The sequence below is a fragment of the Zonotrichia albicollis genome, chromosome 25 (assembly GCF_047830755.1).
Source record: "Zonotrichia albicollis isolate bZonAlb1 chromosome 25, bZonAlb1.hap1, whole genome shotgun sequence".
In the NCBI taxonomy this organism is placed as follows: Eukaryota; Metazoa; Chordata; class Aves; order Passeriformes; family Passerellidae; genus Zonotrichia; species Zonotrichia albicollis.
In genome coordinates, this window is record NC_133843.1 from 2,522,441 (window position 1) to 2,550,405 (window position 27,965).

Sequence of the window (27,965 nt, forward strand, 5' to 3'; positions counted from 1 at the left end):
CATTGCACATCACCTAAGTATGTTCCTGTGGTAAATATTTCACAGTTAAAGTAACTTCCACTGTTTAAAAAATGTCTTCTCCAGGGTACCCACATGCAAGAAGATCCAGGGAATGTTTGTAACTCCTGTGCTGCTGGGAAGGGCCCTCACATCCATCCTGTCAAGACTGAGCTCCGTGGTTCTTTCTCCACACTGATGCTGCAAAGCCTGTTGTTCAATGAGTGGAATATGTGGCAAAAGAATTAAACCAGGACAGTCTCCTGAATGTGGAATTCCAGAGAAGGCACTCACTGGCACTTCCAAAGCAAGCAAAGCAGCAACATCCTGAAATTGTTGCTTTTTCTCAGATATTTTCATTGCTTGACTGAAACTTTCTGCAGATATCAGCACTGAAGTGCTTTGTTTGACTTGGAGCAAGCTGTTGCTACGCTGCTCTGAAAGCTTGAGATGGCTCTGACTTCTCCCAAATCTCTAGCAGGGGATTTGACACAGAGAGAAGAATCCAGTCTCCATGAGGGAAACTGCTGCCATTTCCTCTCTGCAAACATCCTCCCAGTAGGTGAGTGGAAGGTCCCATCCTTTAATCTCATAGTCTGGTATTGAAAATCCACTCTTTTCTTTTTCTCCAAATTTACTTTTATTGTATTGATATTTCATATGGGACAGCTATTTTTCCTTAAATTTGAGGGAACTGTGCTTGCATATTCCTCAGTCCCTTTTTTTTGTATTCAGACTAGAGTTTGGGTGAAGTGTATTAAAAAATCCCCAAAACAACCATTGCCCTGTATACTGAGGATAACTTTGAATCAGTCTTTCTTCTGTCCTTGCTGTGCAGTCTGTGAGATTTCAGCTGTGTGAACAGACCTTCATGTGCAGGATTTGTAAAACCTGTAAAAAAAATGTAGATGAGTACCCTGGGATGAGACTGTCAAGAGATTGCAACTTTTTTCCTTGATCCTTTCCAATGCTTCTGGAAAATGTTTCTTGAAGTTGATGAGGCTGGGATTTATAGTGCCTGAGGTTGTGGCTCTGTGCCATGGAGTTGTCTGAACTGAGCTGGGAGATGCAGGGCTCAAAGAATAACTATTGTTGGCTGCTGCTCTTTTTTCAGTGTTGACAGCTCACACAGGGGAAAATGAGCTCTTCTCTTAGGAAGCTCTGGAGATTACAGATGTGATTGTGCACATCAAGTGTAGACTGGAGATTGGGTAGGAGGGGGGGAATTGTGTAACTGATGTCTGTGGCAGATGAATTTGTGCTATGGGAGACATCTGAGGGAGGAGGGCCTGGGTTTTTTTGCATTTAAAATAAATAATAGAAAGATTATTTAGCCTAATATTTAAATCAAAACTTCATTTATTCAACACAGGACTCATTTGCTTGAAATGCATTTAATTTACTGCCTACAATCATGAAGTAGACAGCACTGAAAGTTTTGGCTGGGTTTTCATAGGACCTAATTTTGTAATTTTGGTTAAATATCCAGCAATTGTTTGATCAATTTTGTTTTTTATTGGCTTCTAATCTGTGCTGATAAGTATATTTTTTACTAGCGGAATATGTTTATATTGTAGGTGTACTAAACATAGCCTGTCAGTGAAATAACTAATCCATGATTGATTGTCATTATCCTAGTTCTTATCTTTCTTACACATTTACTGATGTTACTTTTCCTGGTAGAGCCATCAAGCCATTATCATTGTCCCAGTGTGCTCCTTATATTGATTTGCAAGGAGTTGGAAAAAGTAAAGAGCAGAAATTCAGATGTGGAATGGGTGTATTGCATCATTTGTGTGTTCTGGCACCACAGAAGTGAGGTGATCCATTCCAGTTATTGCTTTATCACACAAACTGACTGTTGGGGAGCTCATTTTTTATTTGTAGAGCGATGCCTCTGGATGAAGCTCTGTCAGTGTGCAAACCTAGAACAAAGTGCAAAGAAAAGGCAGAAATAGCTGGAGGGAGAGAAAGTCTGCATTGTGCACTTCCAGCATTCCAATGCAAGTGGGTCTGGACCTAAACAAAAGCTGGGCTCAGGAATCCCTTTGCAGGCTGCTTCAGAACACCCACTTGAGCCTGGCCTTGTCTCCCTGTTTAACTCTTTCCATGGCTCTGCTGAAATGCAGCTCTGGTGTGGCTTTGCCTCTGTGCTGTGACAGACTCTGAGCCACCTGCACAGAGGTGACAGTGACAGTGCTGAGCTGCTCTGGAGCCTTCAGAAACAACATTGCAGCTTTGTCAGGCCAGCCTGCCAAGTGCAACGCCTCTCTTTTCATGTTTGGGGGAGTTTATCTGCCAGAAAACTTAGGGAAGGATGGAGCAGGAGCTAAACCACTGGTTGCAATTACTCCAGAAAGTTAATTAAGTGCCCCTCAATTGATCCTTTGGCCCCACAGTATCACAGTTACCACAATCTCCTTCTGTGCTCACTCATCTTGGAGCTCTTGTGCAGCTTTCTGATGTTTCATCAACTGAGACACTTTTCAAAACCTGTTGCTTTTTTGCAGTAAAATCTCCACTTTTCTGTGTAGGCTGTACATGGATGAGGAAGCAGATTGCTATGTAAAAAGGAAATCTGAGTGGAATGCAATTAACTTTTACGTAATTTGGTTATATATAATGTCATTAGTCCTTATTACAGCAGCATTGGGAGAGTCCAAAATCAAGGAGGGATATGGCAAATTCAGTAATCCTCTATTTTTCAAATATGCTCTGGCATGTCTAGACTCACTTTTCCCTTGTAATCTGATGAAAGAGTGCTGTGCACAGACATGCAAAATCCTGTTTGCTGAGATATGTGGTACATCAGATTAGCCTGGAGAAGCACTTGAGCTGCCCTTCAGCTGGGGCAGCTGCTGCCATGGCAGGGCTTGGGCTGGGGCATTACAGAGCTCCCACCCAAACCCCTCCGTGACACAAACTGAGCTGAAGGACAGACAGATAGACAGGTGACATTTTGTGAACTGGCACCAGCTGTCTGATAGGAACTTCTATTTGAGTTAGATTTCTGTGAAACTGCCCCGTTTCACTGGTTTTTCAGCTAAAAATAAAATGTGAGCTGATGCTGCAGTTCTTCCTGTACAAGGCAGTGAGGGAAGGATGGGACCTGGTTTGGGTTTGGGTTTTGTTGGTGCAGTTTGAATCCAATCTGAGCAGACACACTGTTATTTATCCCTATAATGGCTGAGCTCAAACATGTCATTCTCCTCAGTGTGCTGTGACACAGACAGTGGTGCTGCACAGCTGTGACACCAAATCCTGAAGGTTTTGCGCAGTTTCAACTGAGAGCTCTGTTTTCAACACCTTTTTTCCTTTCTGAATGGAGGACAAGGCTGTAGTGTAAGGAACACTGAGAGCTGCTGTTTGTCCTCCCTTTTGCTGCAGAGGCAGAAATGCACAAGTGAGGTTTGCAGAATGCACAATTGTTTCCTTTGTTGGCAGTGTCAGCTTTTACTAATTTATGTTAATGAGTCCACAGACTGTTGTAATGAAGATATGAACCTCAGGACACAATACTGGACTGCTCAGCAGATCCAGATTCTAGTTCTGATTCTGTTACTGCCTTCCTGTTTGGCTCTTTTTGTAATTTCATTTTATCCTTTTTCTGTCTCTTATTCTGATTGCAAATGGGAGCTGCTATTCCTGCACAACAGACACTTCTCAGTCATGTTTAGGTCTTTTTTTACGTGTTCTGAAATACAAATAATAATAATGTCCAACCTCAGCGATTCAGAACTGAAATAACTCTGGTAAGATCTAAAGAGTGGCAATAGTGGGTGCTGATATCAGCTGCTTGGGAGCTATTCTGCAACATGCAATCTGTAGATCACAAAGGAGTCTGAGCCCTGGAGGTTTTTAATCTTGGTTGGTGGTGGCCTGGAGTAGATCTGAGGACTGATGGAACAGTGAAACTGAATACATTTTCATTTTGTGAAAAAGACTGGTTTTGGATGTCCAGGCTCAGTAAAATTCTTTAATACTGTTCAAGACTTATAAGGAAAATTATTTGAAAGCATTCAGTTTTTCAGAATTTTTATGTTACCTTAAGAGATGACAAAATTATAAGGAAGTGTCCCTTTGTGTGAAGCAGAGTGCATTGTACAGGGTGAGGAATTGTCTTGGGGTCACCGCAGGCAGAGGCGACCTTGGCTGGGGCTCAGCACCCAAGGGCAGCTCTCAGCTCTGCCCATTCTTTCACACTCCATAAATAAATTCTCCTGCACCTGATGGAGGGCAGGGATTTGGGAACCATGTGTGGCACAAGGTGCCTGGAGGATGTCTGGCTCCTCACTGCCAGCAAAGGGCTGAGCAGGAGGCTCAGGAGTCCAGGATGAACCACTGAGCCCAGGACCTTGAACTTCATTATGACTGTAATACTGCTTAAGTGTTTTGTCTTTCAGCTGATGTGACTCAGATTCCTTCTTCCTGTCTCTGAGGAATGTATATTTGTTTCCTCAATGACTTTAGTTTCAATCAAGTGACCATTCCAAGCCTTGCCATTTAGCCCATAGAGATTCAACAAGTAATGAAAATCTCTAAGGCTTTCTACATTAACTTCTTTCTTAGATTTTTTTGGTTGGGATTTTTGTTTGCCTGTGTTTTTGGTAAAGTGCATTGTAATGTAGTTTTTGGAGGCTCTGTGCCAAGATGCCTAAAGGTGTTTAGTCTCCTAACTCCTATTCAGGCTCAGACATTCCTGCTGCAATCTCTTGGAAGGCAGGACCTAAACAGCAATGAATTGACACCGGCTATGGAGCAGGGAGGAATCTGCTTTGTCCCCAGCTCACACAGCCTCTGCCCTTGGCGGTGATTTTGTTTTAGGATCAGGAAATACTAATGACCACCTGTCTTTGTCTCAGTGAGGTTTGTTAGGATAAAGGTGGTAGATGTGACACGAAAAGGAATGTGCCCCATAAAGGTGCTTCTGACAGAGCTCTGCTTTGTTCTCCTCCTCCATGGTCCACAGGAATATTGCAGTTTGGCCTCACCTTTCTTTGCTCTGTGCTGGTGAATCATGAGGCTGTAATAAAAAGGGCAGCGTTACCTGGATACTCAATTTATGTAGCAGCTCTGCTTTTCCTGTAAAAGTTAACTGGGGAAAAGGAGATAAAAGGCACTGACTGAACTCTGCTACAGAATCAGTGTTTTTTCCCTGGATAAGAAACTGAATCACCTCAATGTTACCGTCTCCTCCTTCTTTCTTCTCCTCTGCCCCCCTAAGTGCTCCTGCCCTATCTGATGTACCTCTCCCTGCCTGTGAGGATTTTGTGTAGTGGCAAAGGGACAAATCCAGCAGAACAAACCGCACCGCGTGCGCTCCATCCCTGTTCGGGACGCCTCTCGTGCCGTGGCTGTGTCGCGGTTGCCATCTGCTGGGTGAGCAGTCTCACAGCTCCATCCTTCCAGAACCCAGCCTGGGACCTTCCAGCTGCCTCAGAACCACCTGAGTGCCGCAGCCCCTGGAGCTTTTGTACCTGGCATCCCTTGAGAGTCATTAACCAGGCTAACTTCTACTTGTAACCACTGCTCCTTGCAGGGCAGAGTGAGAGTTCTTGATAGTGTACCTGGTAGCAGGGAAGTTACTCTGGTTTGACCCTAATAACAGTGAATTAGGTAAAAATCGTGCTCAGTCAGATGGTTAGAATAAGTGCAGCATGTTTAGAGGTAGTAAACCAACTTCTGGGTTGACTGAAGCAGTGCTGGAGCAATTAAAAATGAGGTCTTTACAATGCTGCGAGAGGAAAAATCTGTTCCTTTCATTCATTCATATGAGTGCTCAGCCTGTGTGTTGTCAGGGATGGGAGGGGTGGAAATGCAATATTGTTTAACAGAGTGCAACGATATTGGCATTATCTGTGGGAAGTTCTGGAGATGCTGCCATTAGCTGTGAATAATCCTGTCAGTCAAAGCCACTCACAGGGATGCTGCTCTGAGGCTCTGTAAACAAGAGCTGAGTCTCTCCCTCTTACACTTTCTCACAAGCAAATTATTTGTATCTGCTGATAGTTCTGGTGAACTTAACCCCCCTGAAAGCCACCAACAGCAGGTCCAGCCAAGTGATTACTAACCTGTGTATCTTACAGCATGGCTGGCTTTGGTTTGCATTTGGAGTTTGGCAAATTGTGTTTTGAAATCATCACTGTGATACTGTGAACCTCCCTGGCTTTTGGTGTTACCTCCCCAAACATTTCAAGGCCCTTCATCTCCAAGTAGTTTTCTATTTATCTTCACATCAGAATCTTATCTGTCAGTTTGATCTGAGGTTAAATGCTTCATCAGAGAGAGGAATGCTTTGTTTCTTGAGAGAACAAATAACTCCAGTTGTCTTCTGAAGCAAACCATAGTGGTTTTCTCCAGTTATCAAACTATGAGGAACCACTTGATGTGTGGCTGCTGCCATCTCCCAGGCAAATCCAGGATCCTTCAGCTGCATTGCTGGCTCTGTGGAGAAGAAATGAGAATATTCTTGAACTCATGATCTCAGAAGTACAAACCACGAGTTAAACCTGTGTAGCCACTGTGAAGAGAGGCTGTTCTATTATGGCCCTTTTGTGCTGAAAATGCTCTGCACACAACAGAAGAGCTGTGAACAGTTTAGAGAAGAGTGAGTGAGATTGTTTCTGACAATATCAGAACCACTGATATTTCCCTGAAGTAATAATCTTTTTCCCTGCTGAAATGCTGCAGTTCCAGGCAATTGGCTCAGTGAAGAAGACAAAAGGTTTTAAACCTGTTTAGAGACGATTCTAATCCCCTTAACTGGTGTCTCTCTCCCTGAACTGAAAGGGGGGATGTTGGTTCCCAGGAGAACAGCAGGATTTGTGGCTGGATCTGAGGAAGAAAAAGCTCCAGCTGGTGTCACAGTGAATGAGCTGTGTGTTAACATAGGCAGGAACTTAGAATGAGTGGGACCATCAGTGAAAGTCAGAGGAAAGTAATTCCTCCACACAAAGGAAGGGTGCTCCAGCACCAGGCAAGTCTTCGGTGGCAGATACAGGAGCTGAGTTGCTGTCAAGATAATGCTCAAAAATCAAGAAATGAAACTTAATGAAAGTACAAAATGCTCATTTGCTAGAATTAAGTATGAAAATAGAAATATATTATAATCACTAGCATTCAGATCTATGATTGCAGAACAGGTTTTGTCCCCATTTACCAGCAGAAAAAAGGAAGAGATGGACTACAAAGTGCTGTTTGAAGTAAGGGGGAAAAAAGGTTTGTGCTTAATCCTGTGTGCTGTTCTCTGGAGGAAAATGGTTAGTGTGGAAAATCTAGTTAATTTGACTCGTTTTTCTCATAGAGCTCTAAGTAAAAATTTGCATCAGAGAGGTTTTACTGTGGGCAGAGATTAAAAAGTTAAAACTCTCTCAAGAGATGCAAATATCCACAGAGTTTTATATCTACATACATACATATATACATATATTCATATATTTATGTAATTGTTCTCCCAGGAAAACACTAAACTTGGGGAAACCTTTGCAGACCTGGCTGAATGTGGAACTGGCTATGGGGTGCTGTTACAGAACTCTGTTTCTCTTTTAGAACAGGTGGTTGAGAAAGTGAAGCAAGACCATTTGTTGTTACCTAACTGAAAATTCACTGCAGAGGAATGAACAGGATTCTGTTCTGTTACCTTGAAAATGAAAGTGTTTGGGGATGGTGGTATACACAGGTGAATCCACATTTCATTCTTCTAGCAGCAGTGAATTTGGTTTCATTGCAAATAATTCTGTTCAATTTTGGATATTCAGGGTTAGAGGTGTTAAATGTAAACCTGAAGAAGCAGCAAGCATTGGTTGGTGGAGAATAAATTCCTGTTGGAGACCTTTGTAAGTTTTAGAAGCTGTAGGGACTGAAGAACAAATTTGTGACCCTTAGTCCCTCTGGCATTATTGAACAGGGGCACCTTGTGTGGTTGTAGGAGATCATGGCTGTGCTGGGGTCTGAATGGAGTTCCAAGTGGAAGAGAAAAGCAGAGAAAACCTTAAAAGAAGGAATATGAGCATTTAACAGCTGTCAGAGAGGATCCCCTGTAGAGAAGCACACATTTCAGTGACAGGAGACACACCAGCAAGGAGCTGTCAGCCAGCAAAGAGTTAATTGTTCCAGCAAAAAGTAGTTTAGATCAAATCCTACCTCTCCTCTCTCCCCCGCTTCCTCGGTGTTGTGTAGAGGAAAGGAGCTTGTACATCACAAACTGACAGTGCTTCCTCAGTGCCTGAGCTAATAAACGGGATGAAATTCAAACTGCCTTCTCACACAGACACAGACTTGCAGAAGAGGGAGCAAGACGGAGGGAAAATGCAGAGTATTTTTACTTCCTAACATAGGAAATTGAGAAAAACCCTCTTATCTCTACAAGATGATGGATTTAGGAAGCCCATCGCAGAAACACAGTAGGTGGATTTATTCTTTTTACCTCCTCCACTAGAATTTTTGCTAGAAGATAAATTGTACTTGTGCTTATGGGCTCAGTTGTTGTTCAGTAGTACTTTCATAGCATCACATTATTCTTCCTTTTCCTCACTTGCTCAGAGATATTCAGCTATTTGACCCTCTTTGTTAGAGGATAGTATTTTTTAGATCTCATCAGCTCACTGTCATTTCAAAAGATCTTTTATCTTTAAGAAGGCATGTTTTATTAATTATGGCCATAGTATCTAGATAGATACAAAGACTGCTAAGTAAATGGAAATCCATTCCACTTACAGCAAATGAAACATGTATTGTTTTGGAGAAACCATAATGCTGAGGACAGAGCAATTCCCAATTCTCTGAATGAATTTTTTACTCCAGAGCACTTTCAGTAGCTGTAGATATTGCATTTGAGTGTGCCCTGCAAAGTTTACTGATGGAGGAAGGGAAGGTTGGCTCTTAAACAGCAGAAACTCCACCACAATGCTCTGTGCTAAACTCTGCCCATCATTTCTTGGTGTCATTACTCACTGCTGTGTGTATAAAATGATTTCTGCTGGCACACAGTGCTGCATTCCTGCGTTCTCTCAGTGATTTTACAGGAGTTCTGCTGGTGTAGATTATGCTGCTCAGGTTGGACTGTGCAGTCATCTCATCCTTACCTGTGGTGCACAGTTCGTTAGAGCCATTCCCATGTGCATTCTCAGGTGGTTCTGCAGTGCTGTGTACACACGTTTGTCAGCTGCGTGTCTCGTGGCAAAGTGTGTTTGTGCAGAGGGGGCCGTTCCCTGGCTCTGTGGCTGCTGGAGGATCACACCACTGCACCTCTAATGATGGTTGTAACACTTCAGCTACCCTGGGTGATGAGCTATTCGGAGGAGATAATTAATCAACTAAATGACTGACAAGTAAATTACAATCAGCGCTCGGAATGCATCTCTCTTAGAAGCACCTGCAGGCATTCAGGTGCTGTGCAAGCCAGGTCCTCAGCTCTATTCTGCATTTTCCTTCTCTCTGTGGGCTTTATATAACCTTCCCCACTCATCTCACATGCATTTGCACAGTCCTACTGAGATGATTAATCCTCAGCTGGAAGAGCTTTTTTAATAGTACAAGTACCAGATTTTAGACTCAAGCTTCTTACAGACAGTGTAGGGATAAAGTCTGGATTCTCTGCACTGCAAATCGTGGTTGTGACATCCTGTAAATGTGGCTGTGAGATCAGAGAGACTTTGCCAATAACCATCACCAGAGGGTCTCTGAGTTCTTCACAGTCTGCTTCAGAGCCTGATTTGCTCTCCTGCCCTGAGTTCAGGTGGCTGGACAGGGTGTGCTCTGAGCACTTTGCTGTTTGCTTCTCAGTCTAAGTTGTGAACTGACTGCAAGCGCCACACAAGATGTGCAGATTTCCTGCCTTGGTCAGAGTAAAATCTAAAGAAATAATAAAATTTAGAATTGTGAAGATTGAGATCGTTGTGAAGATTCTGGGCTAAGATTGAGATTGCTGTGAAGATTCCGTGCTTCCTTTTTGTTGTGAAAGGTGCAGCATAAGTGGGTAATTTAGGGACAAGAAGCAATGCAGTGACAGACTGTGCCATTCATTTTAATAGCAGAAAAATAGCTTTTCTATCAGTCTCCAGCACCTGAACAGGTGATGCTTATCTCAATGGATGAGCTGCACTTACTTGTGAGAGGAGGAGGCTCGGTCATTTCTCTGGAAGACGCTGCCTGCCTTGGCACAGCTCTTTGTGTCTAAGACTTGTCGTTCCTGCAGCGCCCTGTGCACTGAATTCTTATGCCCATCAGCCCGGTGGGATACTTGCAATTCTGTTTGCAGTTTCTGCGAGGATGGAACAGCCGGGGCTGTGCTGCTCTGGGTGTCCCCTGGGCAGGGGCTGTGCTGCTCTCGGTGTCCCCTGTCCCCAGGGTTTGTGCTGCTCTCAGTGTCCCCCTGTCCCCAGGATTTGTGCTGTTCTCAATGTCCCCTGGGCAGGGTTTGTGCTGCTCTCAGTGCCCCCCTGTCCCCAGGGTTTGTGCTGCTCTCGGTGTCCCCTGGTCAGGGTTTGTGGTGCTCTCGGTGTCCCCCTGTCCCCAGGGTTTGTGCTGTTCTCAGTGTCCCCTGTCCCCAGGGTTTGCGCTGCTCTCAGTGTCCCCTGGGCAGGGTTTGTGCTGCTCTCAGTGTCCCCTGTCCCCAGGGTTTGTGCTGCTCTCAGTGTCCCCCCGTCCCCAGGGTTTGTGCTGCTCTCAGTGTCCCCCTGTCCCCAGGGTGTGTGCTGCTCTCAGTGTCCCCTGTCCCCAGGGTTTGCGCTGCTCTCAGTGTCCCCTGGGCAGGGTTTGTGCTGCTCTCAGTGCCCCCCTGTCCCCAGGGTTTGTGCTGCTCTCAGTGTCCCCTGGGCAGGGGCTGTGCTGCTCTCAGTGCCCCCCTGTCCCCAGGGTTTGTGCTGCTCTCAGTGTCCCCCTGTCCCCAGGGTTTGTGCTGCTCTCAGTGTCCCCTGGTGCCCTGGGCAGGGTTTGTGCTGCTCTCGGTGTCCCCCTGTCCCCAGGGTTTGCGCTGCTCGGGCCGGTCCAGCGCCGCCCGCCCGCTCCCCGCGCTCCGATGCCCGCAGCGCATCCCGGCGGCAGCGAGCGGTACCCGCGGGATGGAGTACCCGCCGCTGTCCCCTCCTGGAGCCGCTCCTGGGCCACACCGAGCGCCGTTTCCAGCTGGGGCTGCTCAGCACGCTCTCGTGGTTCCAGCCTGAGAGCCAGCAGCGCTTGGAACCAAGCTGCAGTAATGGACAGTGTGATGCACAAGCTTACTATCAACTTAGGAACTTCTTCAGCAGCCTTTCTTCACCTTTTTTCTTATTTGCAGGCTTTGTATTTTCAAATGGCATCTGTTGCCCTGACTGAGAACTCTGTTATTGAGAATTAACAGTGTATTTCTGGTGAAAATTATCAATTCACTTGTGACCTTAACTCCCAGTTCAGGCTGACACAAGATAGCAAAGACGTTTGATACCCCATGTGCTTCTGGCAAGATTTTCATTTGGTGTTTCGTTCTTTCCCCGCGTTTCTGGGCCAGCTTTCATGCCATGCCCCTGCTGTTCAGCCATTCATGTTCATAAGGTGCTAGCTCTAACCCTCTTAAAAAAGAAAACCCAGCTGAGGTCAAGCCTGGCAGTACAGCTTTGATGCTTGCTGCTGTAGCAGAGAATTCAAAGTTTAGTCCCCCACAGCTCTCTCCCCTCAGAGCAGTCTCTCCATTTATTCATACATTATTAACTGGTGATTTGAGTAACAGATGTGTATGGGGGGGCATCCATAATTTATTACAAGGATGAACAAACCCTGTGGACAGTGAGGACAGGCTGAGCTCCCTGCTCTGGTGGGGGCAGGGGGTTCCCTAAAGGAGAAACAGGAGGATTTATGCACCTTTGGGAGTAAAATCAGCTTTGAGGGAAAATTCTGATCCTGGAAGTTCCCTCTGAGAGGGCAGAGCAAACAGAAAGTGGGTGCAGGGTGTCACGAAGAGCAGTGAAGCTGCTGCTTGCAGGGTAATTTTTTGCTGCTCAGGCTGGCTAATCAGATAAACTGAGTTCTGTGCTTTCATTTAATCAGTGCAAACAGCTCAAAGGGGTGACTGTAATTGTAATTTAGCAGTGACAGGCAGAGATATGTGCAGAGAATTGACTTGCAGCAAGCTCCTGTGCCAAGGCAGGACCTGCAGCACCTCTGTGCTCTGACAACCCTGGGATGTCACCAGGCCTTGACTTGTGTCTCTTGAACCCTCTGATTTGCTCTGCTGGATTTTGGGTCACGTTTATGTGATTTTTCTGTCTCCAGACAGAAAAGCTCATCTTTTAACTGAAAGACTCATGTCCAGAAAAATTTTATATTGAACATCTTAACCAGAGGTGCCTTGAGCAACTTGAATGAAATCCCTTACTTTGGCTCTATCAGGTTTCACCAAATGGGAAATGCTTTGTAGAATAGAATTTTTTTTTAGATTTTTTCTCAGGTCAGATTAAAAATAAAAAAAGTATTTCACTAAAGGTTCAAATAAACCTATTCTGTCAGTTTTAGAACAAAACATGCCGATTTTTTAATTGCTTTAAACCATGTCATCATGTCATGTCACGCCACGTCACATCATCTCATCTCATCTCATCTCATCTCATCTCATCATCTCATTTAAATTTCTATATACCTAATCTATACTACATACTACCAGGTACATCTAATCTATAACATATATATAAATAACATACACTATTTACTATCTTATGTGCTTTTTAAGCCAGTAACTATTTTGATGAACCAAAACATGTTGATTCAAAATACATGGATTATTTTGGGAACTTTCCTTTGTAGAAATCCTTAAACCTTCCCATTTCTTTTCACAGTTTTCTGCTGTAACACTGCCCACTGATGCTTGCAATACCTGAAAGAAATCTAAGCATATATAGTTGTCATAAGACATGAACTGTGACTTATAATAGCAGTAGAATAAATATAATTGCTAAAAGAAGAAAAAGGACTTTTGGAACAAACTCTTCTGGTCCCATATGTTTTAATTCTGCCTGTGCCAGTCTGCATTTGTGTCATGGCTGAGTCTTTGGTTCCTTCACAAGGTGATCCAAAGGAAGCCTTTGGCACCCTTAGTGGTTCTTGGAAAGAAACTTGAGTTTTATTCTTGAGTCTCTTCCATGTCTAACTTCAAGCCCATCTGTGAAAGCCCAGTATTCTGGGTTAGGATTTTTCAGCACAGGTCTGGTGTAATATTCTGCTATTTCTGTGCAGAACAAATGGCAATGGAGGCATTGAAGGAACTGGGGCACAGTCAGTTCTTTCACTGTTGGGTTTTATGAATAAACAGCAAAGACCGAAATGTCACTTTTCATGGTGTTCTCATGGCAGTGTGTGTGGTAAAACCAACACAGCTGAGTCTAGAACTGGAGCAATCCTGGCTCTATCCACACACAAGATGTGGAACAACAGCTCCTGCAGCAGGCTCTGCAAGGAATGTTCACATCCCACACTGGAGAAGGACACAACACATCCCCTGAGCAGGGCTTTACCTGTACCTGAGCACCAAAAAACCTCAGCTGAGGGGGGAAAATCAGAGAGCAGGACACAACACATCCCCTGAGCAGGGCTTTACCTGTACCTGAGCACCAAAACACCACAGCTGAGGGGAGAAAATCACTGAGCAGGGCACAACACATCCTCTGAGCAGGGCTTTACCTGATACCTGAGCACCAAAAAACCAGAGCTGAGGGGGGAAAATGAGTGAGCAGGACAAAACACATCCCCTGAGCAGGGCTTTACCTGATAACCTGAGCACCAAAAAACCAGAGCTGAGGGGGGAAAATGAGTAAGCAGGACACAACACATCCCCTGAGCAGGGCTTTACATCCTACCTGAGCACCAAAACACCACAGGTGAGGGGAGAAAATCAATGAGCAGGGCAAAACACATCCCCTGAGCAGGGCTTCACCTGATACCTGAGCACCAAAACACCACAGCTGAGGGGGGAAAATCACTGAGCAGGGCACAACACATCCTCTGAGCAGGGCTTTACCTGATAACCTGAGCACCAAAACAGCACAGCTGAGGGGAGAAAATGAGTGAGCAGGGCACAACACATCCCCTGAGCAGGGCTTTACCTGTACCTGAGCACCAAAAAAACAGAGCTGAGGGGAGAAAATCAGTGAGCAGGGCACAACACATCCCCTGAGCAGGGCTTTACCTGATACCTGAGCGCCAAAACACCACAGGTGAGGGGAGAAAATGAGTTAGCAGGGCACAACACATCCCCTGAGCAGGGCTTTACCTGTACCTGAGCACCAAAAAAACAGAGCTGAGGGGAGAAAATCAGAGAGCAGGACAAAACACATCCCCTGAGCAGGGCTTTACCTGTACCTGAGCACCAAAACACCACAGGTGAGGGGAGAAAATCAATGAGCAGGGAACTGCAGCCCCCCAGAGGCTGTGACCTGGAACAGGGAACCAGTCTGTGGCTCCTGGGCATGGCAGGGCACAAGAACGCAATTCCATTTACAATAAAATGCACGAGGTGTTTTGTAACAGTCTCTAAGTGACAGCTGGGAGAAGGGGGATGAAAGGGAAGGTAGGTGAACTGGCTTGCAGGTATGAGACAGAGCTCAAGGATTTGAGCTGTGTAACGCAGTTTAAATTCCACATCTCTCCGCATCTTGCAGAGAAACCTAATTTTTTTAAATCTCCACAGGCTTCTCGGAGACAGAAGATGCTAATTTTAGAAATGTGGCAGCTCGTCTTCTTCCCCACCCCCTTCCATTTGCTGCCAGAATGCTTAACAATCCAGTAAACAAGCTGTAGGAAAAAGGGGAATAACCTCAAGAGCTGAGGTTGGTGTTGGCCCCTTGTCCGTGGCATTTTTGGGGAAGGTTTTGCCCCCTGCCCGTGGGTCATGAGTTTGAAACCGATTTAAAAATAGCAGAGTAACAGCTGAAGTGACGGTGAAAAGAAGTATTTAAAGGTGCAGTAATCGTGGCTGGCAGGCCCTTTGCTGACCTGATTAATTCTGCACCAGTACTCAGGATAGTCTAAATTAAAGCATTGCATAAGGAGAGTGCTGTGAAGTAAAGGAACAAGCCTGAAAATTTCATGTAGAATTCGGATATCTCATTTTTGGTTTCTCTACACGCCGAAAACGTGACACAGAAATCTCACGTATCTGCTATGGGAGCTTGTTCTAATTACAAAATACAAATACACCACAAAAAGGTCTGATTTGAGATACCTTTCTACTGTGCAGAAAGGTTCCTCTTAATGAGTACCCAGAGTCCTAATTAGTGCAGATAGAGACTGATAATTTCCACACTCTGTACTGCTCTTCTTGTGTTGCTGCATCTTCATCCTCTGCTTCAATCTTGTGTAGGCAAACAAAGTTTGGACAATGTTTATCCAAACCCAGATGCATTAGGGTTGCAACCCTAATTACCTAATTATCAAGCCTTAGAGTGCAAAATGTTTTGTCCTCATTTTGGCAACAGGTGAAGTGATCTGAGTGTTCCATGATGAAACTTTTTTATTTAAGAATTTCTGATGCAAAGCACCCAAAATTCCTTTGGCTTAGAAAGACCCAGCACTTCTCCACTATTATTATGCAAGTCTTTTATTGTACCTGCTCTTGTGGGCACTTGAAGCTGTGTGTGCATAAATAGATGGGGAAATGTTTAAAATTAGGCATTAATTGCTGCTTCAGAGCATCTGTATGACTAGAAGTTTTGTGTTAGACCTACACAAAACACACTTGTGTGCTCAGTCTACAAAATCTGCTATTTTTAAAGTAGGAAATGTGAGGCACTGAAGTGTTCATTGCATTTGGAACACGTGGATAATAAATCTGCTTAAATTTAACATGCATCATAATTTCAAACACCCTCAAGTGCCTGGAAAGTTTAACAAAGCATGAATGCCTCATCTACTTTGTGCCTCACAGAGCAATGCATTTATCTTTTCCAATTTATTTGGGACAATGGAGCAGAGTGCAGCACAGCTGTTTTCTATGGATGCAAGCATATGTGTCTTCTATTACTAATTAGTAATCAATTCCACCCCACCGTGCCTTTTTCATGGCTCAACTGTCTGAGAACTGTGTCTGTGCTCAGAAATCCATGTCACAGTTGTGACTGAATGAATTGCAAGTTTTGATTTTGGGAGAAAATTAGCTCAGGAGATTTTGTCATATGTGTCAGAGTGCTGTCTGCTGAAAAATGAAATGATTAATTTATTTCTTGGCTCCATTCCTGTCTTGGGTATCTCATATCTTGTCCTCAGCACACACCAAAGATGTGATTTACCCTGAAGCAGGTTATTATCTGTTCACAGGGACAATCCACGTAGTTCAGCAGCCATGATTCTGCTCTGGTTGTGGTTTTTTGTGCTTTTTGCACAGCTCTCCCACAGTGCTGACCCTGGATTCTCAGAGGCAGACAATGGGCTGCAGGCTGGAAATGTGTCACAAGCAGAAACAGGACCAGGAGCAGGGAGCTGTGAGCAGGATCCCTCACTGCCAACAGCAGAAACATGGAATAAAGCAGCTGTGCAGGGCTGCACCCGAGCAAGAATATGAATGCATTTCTGTTTTTAAGGGAAGAAAAAAGATTTCATGGAGCAACAAAGGGATCTGAGGTAATTGAACATTAATTTCTGTGAATTGTGTCTCTGTTGCTTGGATGCCTCTGGGATAACCAGACTCCCTGGAGTGACTGAGGTTTAGCACCTCACTGGAGGAGTTGACAAAACCAAGTAGAAAAGGCAGGGAAAATGCTGTGAGGGAGGAACTACAGTCACAGGGAAGGGAAATGATCTCCAGGATCATAATTCCAACACAACTCCTTGCTAGGACACCTGGAAGATCTCCTGCCCAAGGAGTCCAGCTCCCAGCTGTTTGCCTGCCAGCTCTGGCTGTACAGAATTCCTGCAGCTGGGAAAGAAACCACACAGCCACTCTGTGGGGCAGCTTACACTGCAGCTTGTCACATATTCCATGGCACCACAATGGGAGCAATTGTGCAGCAAGATAGAACAGAGGGTTTGACTTTTCAGTTATAAACCTCGGAGGGACAAAGAGGAGCAGCGAGCCAAGGGATTTTTATATTTTCCTTTTAGTGATCTGAAAAGAGGTAGCAGGAATTCCAGCAGCAAGCACAGCACATCTGTCTGCAGCTGTCACTGCAGCACCTCCAGATTTTATCCCCTGCACACAGCACAGCCACTTACTGAAGTGTTTTTGTCTAAACAAAGCAGTCCAGCCAATGATCTTTCCCTCATTTTCAGATTGCTAGTCAGAAGTTTGAAAACACATTGAAAGCTTGTTTTTAAAACTCCGCAGGAAGCAGAAGTGCTGCAGAGAGCTCGTGGTGTGTGTGGGGCTGGGGTTGTGGTGCTGTGGAGTTTTCTTGTCACTGAGGTGGTTGAGAACTCAGGACTAGCTCAGTCTGGTTGGTAGCTGAGCTTTACTTCTGAAGGGTTTCTAAGACCCCAAGATCTATTTGGAACTGGTTTTGCTTTCTTTCATTATTGCCTTTCCCCCTTCCCTGCTAGACAGGAGCATCTTCCCATCTTATGTAACACAGATTTTCTTGGAAGATTGTGTGTTCCCTAAAAACCTCAAACAGCCAAGATGATTTATAGGTCTATAAGAAAATAGGCCACCAAAACACTTCAGTTCTTCCAATCGCCAAATCAGAAAAAAGATCTAAGACTGAAATAATAAAGATTGTAAATGTTGTTTATTCCGAAACTGTGCGGTGAAAAAAAATCAGGTTAAACCAGCTCAGTTCAACCAACTTTCTCAGTGTTCTCTTTCCTTTGGTGCCCAGTAGAAGTTTGGGAGAAGGGGGGTGAAAGGGAGAGCCCAAGGATGGTTGATTCCTCTAAAAGCCAAAGGACTGGTGGTTATCTCTGTGCTATAAACAGACTGCTGAGCCCCAGGGAGGTGAGCTGGTCACTGGCAGAGGGTTTCAGGACCAGATACAGTTTTGCTGTTAAGTTTTGATTCCTCTCCTGCTGTCAGACAGGATGGGAGCCTGCAGCACTGCACATGTGAAGGACATTGCCTTTATTCCTCTGCCTGAGGAGCAGCACAAGGCAATGGACAGCACACAGTCCCACAGTGTCTGATTTCATTACAGAAAGAGTCGCAAAACTTATTTATGCAAAGCATCTCTTTGGTATTTACAGCACATTCAATGCCAGTCATTTTGCCCTCTATTTGTGTTGACAATGGAGAAGTCATTACTTTCAAGCTGTGAGAGTTTTGATAGCAGCCTTCAAGGCAATGGTTGTTTTAGTTGAACAGACTGTTGGTGGTTGTTTTTACTGTTTCTATCCCACAAAGATAATTTTATTTGGAGAAATCTATCTTGTATACAGTGTGCTGGGCCTCTTCACCTTTTCTCTGCAGAAAGTACATGGGAAGGTACCAAGGGGACCAAGGGAGAATTTCAAATTACAAAGACAAAACTATTGCTGCAGTAGATTGTGCAATCCCATGGCATCATCTGATGCAGGGCTGGAAATTGATCATCCTACTGGATGTTGAATTTTTTGTTGACTCAGGATTAAATATATGGAAGGATCTTAGAGTTTTCTAATCTGATAGTGTCCGTCTTGGTTACTGTCTGTAAACATTTTGCAATAAAGCCTTAATTTGAAAGTTCCCAACTCTTCATATGTTAAGAGAATGGAGATTTTGTTCTATGTCTTGCCACCTGCTGTTCTCTTCTGTGGTAAAGTACATTGGTAACTATGGGAACAAAAACTTAAGAACAGACACCCACATGTGTTGAAGTTGATTTATAGAAGGTCTTGAAGTGATGCCACGGATTGTGAGAGATGGAACTCTCTGGATGGAGTTTAATGGCTTCCAAGGAGGGCTCAGTGTTTGACTTTCAGAAGTTATTTAGGACGTCCCTGATGTTGTGGATGTTCCATTCTCCACTTAACCATGGTGTAACGTGGTGGTGCTGCATTTCCCAGCTGGCTCATTCAGTCCCCAGCAGTGCTAACACCCCTCCCCTGTGCTGGGCAACGAGATCTCTGTTATTTCTGTCAGGAAATAGGTCTCGGAATGTGATAAAATGTGGCAGCTGCAGCCTTGGGATGAAGGATGTATGTGTAGGTGAATGTGTAGTCAAATTATAATGTAGCTGTGCCATCAGCTTGGATGCTTTGTGCTGTTTCTCTGGAAGTGCCCTGCTCCTTTCCAGGCAGCCAGGATGGGGCTGGGCCCTGGCAGAGGTCTGGGACAGCTCAGGATCCTCTATGGACAGTGCAAGGGCAGAGCTTTGTCAGGCCACGGCCCAGCTCCCCTAACCAGGGCCAGCTGCTCAGTGCCATCACCCTGGGCTTCCTCTGCACGTCCTGGAAAGAAGGAATTGAGAGAAGTCCTGGCCCCTTTTAGTCCCTTCTTAGGACTTTAAACCTTTGTGAAGTGACAGCAGCACTCCACAAGTCGCTCTTCTGCTCTGCTTGGTAGAGCTGGAGAGCTGTGGATGGAGGATGAAGGAATTAGGGCATGCTATGCTCTGTGTGATATGGAACTGACAACGGGGTAGGTTTGCTCCATGCCAGCACTGTGCTCTCTAAACTGGAGTGCTGGTGACCTTTCCCAGCCATGGATAAACTTCTGGTGTGAATCAGAGCCCACAAATCCAGATAAAAGTTTGTCATTGGTTTCAAGAGTCAGCAGATTGTCTTTGCACAGAGAAATTTCCTGGTTTAGACAAGACATTACTTGGAATAAGAGAATCTTTTAATGTAAAATGCTTTGGTCTCGATGATAGCACAGTCTGTGTTCTCTTTATTTCAAAAAATTTGCATGTGTTGTGAAGGCATTCAAATGTTTCTCTGACGTTTGTTCTGTGACCCTGTTCTAACTGCACAGCAAAAAACTCCCAGAGAAACAAAACATTTCATTTTATGGAATTTATGTCATACAGTAATTAGCTACTGATTCTGAATCTCTAATAGTCTCAGATGGGATTATATTTTTCTTCTAAAGAAAGCATAGCCTGGTGAAGCAACAAGCTTTGCTCAGTTTGATGGGGTAATTAGTGAACTAGTTGATAATTCTTAGCTGTAATCTTTAGATTTGCTCTGTCTCTTGATCAGGCTGTGAGGAATAGGTGGTGTTGAATGGGAAGTTTGTGTCTAGCAGTGAATTGAGTGTGAAGATTTCCTGCCCTGGGATTCCCCAGAGGAATTGTCTGACAGGCACTTTCTGCACCTCAGCACTTGCCCATCTTCTCCCTTCTGATATGAGATGGAGATTTATTGATAACCCGCACTTGCCAACAGGAAATGAGAACAGAAATGAGAGTTACTTGTAGGATAAACCTGGCACATTGTGTGCAGTGCTCACCCTGATTAGCCCGTGTTGAAGCTGCAAGAGGAATTACCCAAATGAAAGTGGTGTAAATACAGGAGGCCCCAGAGGCTCCTGCAGTGAGTGCTCCTCAAGTGCTCCTGGATGGGTTGCTCAGGAGATGGGACCTCAGGGGACACAGCTAGTGCTGAAAGCCACCAAGCAAATAGGATAATGTTTTATTGAAAGTAAACTTGAGCCAAGTCCTGGAGCCATTCCTTAGATGGCAATGACCATGGATTTGTGCCTACATGAAAACTGCAGGGGGTTGTGTCAGATCTTGCAAAGATCTTGATCTTTCTGCAATAGTGACTGATATCTAAAATGCAAAGTTGATGTAGGATGGAAGCAGCAGGAGAATGCAGCTGCAGCAGCTGGGAATATGAAGGAGAGTCAACGTTCCCAGTGCGGAGAGCCTGAGTGGGGTGGGAGAAAGGAACTCTGTGAGCATTCCTGTGCTGAAGTGGGTCAGGATGGGGAGGTGCAAGGCAAGAGGGCAACACCAAACAGCACAACCAGATTGGCTTCAGCTCCTCTAGTCAGGGGGAGAGGATCCAGGGCAGCACTGCCTGATGGACCTGTGTGGGGTCACTGGTGTGCCCTGGCTGTTGGGCAGGATGCTGTGACCCAGCCTACCCTGCCCAACCCCAGCAGCAGATTCCTTTCCTAGAGGGGATTCTAACCTTTCCCAATCCTTTTTCCCTTTATCCTTTATCATTCCTGTTTAATTAGACTTCAAGCCCTCAAAGGAACAAATTGTTTTATCCTGTGTATTTCAGTGGCATGTAGGAGGGGCAGCAACTATTCCTGGTCGGAGTTTTTAGGCAGCACCCTCACACCAAGATGCTGAAATTCTTCTCCTGGATTTAGACAGAACTCGAAGGTCTGTGTCTGTCTCCTCCTGCACTGTGCTTTGGGACACAGGCTACAATAATGTGCATTGTTTCCTAGCCATATCCCATCAATTGTGCATTAATATTTCCTTGCAAGTTTAAAAGGTGGGAAATTTGTCATCTTTGCCAAGAAAAGGAGTTAGAAAGAAATCCAAAAAGAACAGCTTGCCTATTTTTATCAGTAGCTGTAGACTTGCTTTCTAAACTTAAGCAAGTCTGGGAGGATCCCATAACAATGTGTAGGATGCTGAATGGACACAGGGGAGGCATTAACACAAAAAGGATGTTGGTTTTTTTCCCCTCTTAAATGAAGTAGCCCCTCACTGACGTTTGCTGCCTACTGCAACACATCCCAGAGGAATTAAAAGTGAATTATCCTCTGTGCTTCTTTGCTGACATCCACAAGTTTTCCCTTCAGTAAAAGGGAAAGGAGTAAAGCAAAAAATCCATCCCCAGGTCCTGCCTGGGAGCAGGGAGGCAAAGAGTTAAGGAGCAGTTATCCCAGGTGGCTGAACACTTGAGTTGCAGGGAAAGGCTGGGAACGTTCATTGAGCTCCTGCACTGGCTCCTACCTGGCAGCAGCTCCTGCACAGGGAATAAAGGATGAGGCTGCTCCGAGCACAGGCAGCAGGCATCCCCAGGAGCCCTCGGATGCTGCAGTGAAACCACGGGCAGGGCTCCTCTCCTCGTTCTTTGCAGGAGTCTTTTCAAAGATCAGGGATGTGCATATGGTCTGTGCAGCTTCCTCTGGTGTTTTCACTTGAATCTCTCACTGGAATATGGATGATGCAAGCACAATTAAATGCCTCAGTCCTGAAAAAGGTAAGGGGGAAAAATGTTTATTTTAACCACCTTTCTGAGGGAAATTAGTTTTGCTGTAAAGTGTAGTTTATAAAGCTTCCTTGGACACTTCTTTTCTGTTATTCAAACTTAAATGCTTTAAACAAATACAGCAGGTTCTTAAGGGAGCTTTTGCTGCACCTTTGCCTCCTACTATCACTAATGCTTAAATAATAAATGTATCTCTAATGGCTGTTTCCTCCTGCATAAAGTGTGCAACGAAGGAGTGCACCAGGTATGTTCATGTTCCTTTTCTGCTCGCTTCGCTGCTGTCACCATAAGAAAGGCTTTCTATTTTTAACCTGAGACCTTCTGCTACCCACATTAGAAGAGAGAAAAGAGACTCTAGTACTGTTGTGAGTCAGCTGTATTGTTTTAATTTTTAAAAACAGGTGATTTGCTACTCGTTAGATGTAGTTTCTTTACACCCATCCAACAAGAGGAGTGCACAGAATCAGTTGGGGCTGAAGTTTTCCCTGGTGGGATTAAACCAGGGGTGAAGTCAGGGAAGTGCCTTGAGCTGGGAAAACTGTGCTGCAGTGTCCTGCATGCTGAACTTGGAGCTCATCCCTCCTCAGCTGATGGCTGATGAATCTATGAACCCAAGACCAATTCTCAAAAGCCCAATTTTTATTTTTAAAAGCTTTATTTCCTCCTTGATTTACTCAGGAAAAGCCCAGAGAGAGAAACCCTTCCCTGTGATGTAAATTAATTGACTCCAGTGCCTGGCTGCTTGTCTGTATGCATTCTGTTATTTTATGCCTGTTAGGCTTGTGGTTTTACAGGAGTTATGCAACAAGTCAAGGAGGATGTCTTGGGTTCTGTGTGCTCAGAAAAGCTGCTCTGGACACTGGTCTCACACCTTGGTGTCTTTGGGAAGCAGAGCATATCCCTCACTCAGCTAATCAATGCTTAGTGCCTGTTCCTCAATGCCTTTGGAAGGAAGAACTCCTTAAAGTTCTCTCTTCTTTTCTAAAAATCATTTCTAGATGAAAACTTTACCAAAGTGGAAAAATGCTTGGCTCTAACTTGATGTTTGGCTGTCAGAATCAAACCTCGTACCTGTGAGCTCTGGTTTGGCTTTGCCTTGTCTTTGTTATTAAAATACCACAGATAAGCTCCAGCAATGCCATTCACTGAGAAAAGGACAGCAGGTACCTCAGGTGTGGCTGCTCCTGTGCAGTCACTCATCACTGCAGCAAATACTGCTCCAGAAACTCAATAAGGATGTGGATGTGAGAATTACAGCAAATTGACTTTAAAGGGTCCATTCTAGAGCAGAACTGTAATTAAAATAAGAAGAGGGTGACCACAGAACATCACATAGGAAAAGCTTCTATTGTACATAGAATTTGCCATTGTTTTTTCCATAGTTTTATGACCATTTTGGAAATAGTTTTTTGATGAAATTATTATAAAATCCAAGAATGTTTCCAGGTTGCAACAGATTTAATGAATCTGAGAAGTATGCAAACAATTCAGGTAATAATGAGAGAGTCTCCATGTGCATCACAACAACAGACAAATGTTACCCAATTTCCTTTGAGATTTGTTAAGAATGAAGCAGAGATGATGAGGTGCATTTGGGCATTGTCAATATTTATTTTAAAAGCAAAAAAGCAGATTTTAATACTTGGCATAAGAATTTATTTACCTGTACCATATTGCTGGCATAGAGGCTGGAGATTTGGGAGCGTGGAAGATTTAATTGAGCAATGTGCTAAATAGGGAGAAACTATTTCCTATAAGCAAGATTTTTTTTTTGTTCCAAGGAAAGAAGGTGGTTTTCTTAAATCTTCAGAATGTGCAAATCCTCCAGTTTTGGATGAGTTGGCTGAAGTGGTATATTATAGAATCTTGGAATGGTTTGGGTTTTGTTTTGTTTCATGCCTCTGCCATGGCAGGGACAACTTCCACCATCCCAGGCTGCTCCAAGCCCCATCCAAGCTGGCCTTGGACACTTCAGGGATCCAGGGGCAGCCACAGCTGCTCTGGGCACCCTGTGCACCCTCACAGGGAACAATTCCATCCCAATATCCCATTTCATCCTGCCCTCTGGCAGTGCAGAGCCTTTACACACTTTTAATGATTGCATTTTCTAACAGAAGTGTTCAGGACTGAAAACCAGAACAGTTTGGTTTGGAAAAGGTCACGATGGGACAGCCTGAGTATTCCTGGTCCCTTTATTGTTCTCTGAAAATGCACCAGTGTGCAGTGGGACTTTAAACAGACAAGGTCCTCAGGGAAGGTGTGATGGAGCAGGAATTGTGTCACCCAAAGTCCTTTTGGCTTCTTCCTACTGGGTTCAGCTTCCAACTCCTGAAAGCAGGGATGAGAGAGAGGGGCTCTCACCTGAGGATCTCCCTGGAGATCACCCAGGGTGATTCCAGTAGGAAGCTGCTGAGGCTGAGATTGACTCTGTGTTTGTGCTTAAACCAGCTCGGTGCTCCTGCCAGATGGTGTCCTTCTAAGCCAGGGAGTGGAAACACCTGGAAAACAAATGGGCTCACTGAAAAGAGCAGGGCTTCCATGGGCTGAAGCACAGGCGGGTGGTTGTGGTTCTTTTCAAGGGTTCCACTTCTTGCTGTCATCTGCAGCATAAAAAGGAAATGGGATTCTCTTCCCACTTAGATATAAACCAGTCATGATGCAACTGAAGCCAGTAATTCCCCAGTGTATGGAAGCCTCCAGAAGCCTTCACATGATGGTCTGTTCAAACATTCATTGTGACAGGCACCAACACCCAGGCTCTCAAGGCTTTGGTGTTCCACTGACTTGCCACTCCTTTTTTTAAGGGGTTCTGGCTGACTAGAGGCTGAGGAGTCATTGATGATGATCCAAAATATTCCTTGTTCCCAGTAATTCTGAAATGCTCAGCTATCAGTAAAGAAACAACTGATACTGTCAGTGCTGTTGGGAGGAGAATGGGCCATGTCCTGAGAGAAGCATCTTGTCTGAGGAAATCCTTCAAAAACATGGCAGCTGGCGAGCATCTTCCAGTGGAACAGGTCATGGATGTGGCTGCAGAATTTCAGCCTCCAAACTGCTCCAGACTCCCAGGAACAGCATTTTCACAAGGTCTCTCACTGGGGAAGATCAATACTCAGGTGTTCTCTGGTTCTCCACATCACTGCTCCTGATTTTGCCTTTTACTGAAGATGTTTCTGCTGATCTAACCCTTAAGTAGAGATGGTTTCCAGATGCCTCATCTTCAACTAGATTTAAAAAATTAGGGAAACATTGCAAAGAAAATGTCATGTTAATGCTAAGTGCACATCTCCAAATTAACTGGTAGCATACGTGCAGATTGCTGATTCATATCCCTTCTGTCCCTGACAATCATTGGTGGGGGGAATGTGAATCCAGTCCAGCTAAATGGGAAAGCTTTCCCACTTCAGGGAATTACAGAGGGATAATCAGTACTGGCCTCTGCAGGATAATCAATATTGGCCTCTGTAGGTCTAAAGACATTATGTGGCAGAGAGCAACTAAATTTTTGACATGATGTGATCTGCCATGGAGTGAATGTGGACCTGCCAGTACTGAACAAAGTCCAGAACCACTGTTAAATGTGGCTCTCTGTACAATATTTTCCTGAAAGCCCATTTTTCCAGTTCAGCCAGCAAGCTGACACTTGCATCAGCCTTCAAATGCCTGCTTATCTTCTGGCTCTAAGCCCTGGGGAGAAATGAATCTGTCAGGATGCTTTGTTTCGGGCTGAGGGGGATATTGGAGGCCATAGCGAAAGATAGAAATAGATTTCCTGTAAGAGCTCAGGAGCAATTACTTTGCTTCCTGTACATTTACCTGAGCCCTGCTGAATCCAGGACCAGAAGAAATTGGGAATCAGCTGTGAGGCTGCAGCCCCTGAGCTTGCTGTGGGCTCCAGCTCAGCACCCTGCACTCTCTGTGTTGTTTTCTGCTGGTGATTTTCCCCTCTGGGATTGCAGCAGGCGGTTCCTGCTCAAAGGAAACCACAATCATGGTCATCTTTCAACCTTCCAGAAGGACCTGCCATAGGTTTCTGAGATTTACAGATGCTGGGTTCTGTTGAGTGATAAGTTTTTGGTGAGTTAAGGGAGATTTAAAGAACAGCCTCATAAGGCTGTCTCTTGGATGTCACAGAAACTGAGAAAAGCACTGACTGAAGACAGAGACCGAGTTATTCCTAGAGCCATTGCAGCTCCTTTTTCCCCCCATCTCTCATGAAACTGGTCTATATTTGAAGAAATAGGGAGTCTGTCACATATTTCAAAATGTACATGGCTCAAAAGGAAGGTCTGGAACAGTTTTCCATTTATACAGACAGAATACATTAAAATTCATCCCAAATACAGAAGTAAAATTTGTGAGTTAAAACCGCATTTCAGTATTAGGTCTTTCAATGTGTCTTGCATTCCTGTGCCCATTTTTCCTTGGATTCTTGAATTCTTAGAGGGGTTTTCCTAGAAGGAGTAATCATATTGATGGATTGCTTTTGTCCCAACCTGCCCTAATCTCCCTCTCTGTGTTTATGCCCCATGGCCCTGAACAGATGGTCAAGCACTGAAAGACCTTTAAATGTAAAGGGTTTATGATCTTACTTCAATTAAGTGTGTAGGGACATTTTCTTACACGAGTCGGTGGTTGGAGACAAGGTGACCTTAGAGCACCATTTATAGTCTTAAAATCTTCATTTTATGCTGACATTTTTCTATAACTGACAAAATTTGTTTGTCGCAGCTTTGCAGAGAAAATACTTCAGCAGCTCAAATCACTGTTCTCACTTAATTAAAATAATTGCATCATTTTTTTCCAGATGAGCCCAAGAGAACTAAAACCATGGCAGGAGGCAGAGTAATTGTCATTAAATTAGTGCTGCTGTTGCTAATGGGTCCCCATTCCGCAAACACTCCTTCAAGTGAATGAAGTAATTTAAGGGATTTCACAACTGGTTCATTTTAATAATGGGACTTTCCAAGCAGTTTTGGGGAGTTCATGGTTGTGGTTGCCTAAAGCAACTGTGCCAGGCTTTGCCACTGTGAATTCCAGCATGGAAAGGAGCACCAGGAAAATGTGATTTACAGTCTCTCCCAGTGGATGGATGCTGAAGGCAGGAGGATTTCAGACAAGCTAAATAACTTGCTGAAATGCTCTGAGCCAGTGCACATGGAGACCTGGTGGGTGAGGCACAGGGGCCATGGAATAACCTGAATTCCACTTGATCTGGGCAAGATGTGCAGTGTTAATCTCGAGGGGGGATTACTGTGCTTAGAGGTGCTGTCCAGATGGTCGGGCAGGCTCTGCCCGTGCCCATGGCAGAGGGTGGAGCTGGAACAGAATTAGGGAAAAGGCAGCTTATGCACAGTTGGGATAAGGCTGTGGCCCCAGAGCAGGTGCTCTGGCCTTTCTGAGCCAAAACCATCTGAAAGTGATTGATTCGGTCAATTCTTGATAGAACTAATACAGAAGTTTTCAGCTGAAAGACAAAAATAGAAAATGTAACCGTGAATGTCTTTTTTCCATCAGCATCTGCTCCCCAAATCCCTCTTCTTGGGAAGAGCCCACACTAAAAGCAGTGGGCAACGGTTGCATGCAGACACAGCTGGGAAAATGCAGAGTGCATTGGAAACACAAAGGCAAATGGCTCCAGCTGAGAGAAGAGAAGCTGCAGCTGAGCTGGCTGGCCTGGCTGCCCAGTTCATGCTGCTTTAGCCCTCTTGGAAACAGCATTTCTGGGGGAAAGGGAAGGAACATAAATAATTTGTTTAAAAGTAGTGAATGAGCATCATTCACCTTTGGTTCATCAAGTGCAGTCATCTCCTGCTGCTTGTGTTTGTGCCCATGTATGTGGGGTTTTGACCCTTTACCATAACTGAGAGTATTTCTGACTTTTATTTAGTGATGTTCACTTCAATGAGATGTTTTTGCTTTTG

At 44.6% G+C, this 27,965-nt stretch overlaps 1 protein-coding gene across 4 annotated transcripts in view; it reads left to right on the forward strand.

Annotated features, from left to right (window-relative positions):
* The window catches only part of PLCH2 (phospholipase C eta 2), a 76,734-nt gene that overhangs the window by 8,558 nt on the left and 40,211 nt on the right, over positions 1 to 27,965 (forward strand). For 2 of the 4 annotated variants that reach the window (XM_026796770.2, XM_074558836.1), the window contains exon 2: positions 85 to 559. In XM_026796770.2, the coding sequence (XP_026652571.2) occupies positions 448 to 559 (112 nt within the window). In that variant the 5' untranslated portion in view covers positions 85 to 447. Of the gene's footprint in view, positions 1 to 84; positions 560 to 2,890; positions 8,400 to 14,345; positions 22,033 to 27,965 lie in introns of those variants that run through there. The other 2 variants (XM_074558840.1, XM_074558838.1) reach the window with 2 other exon arrangements.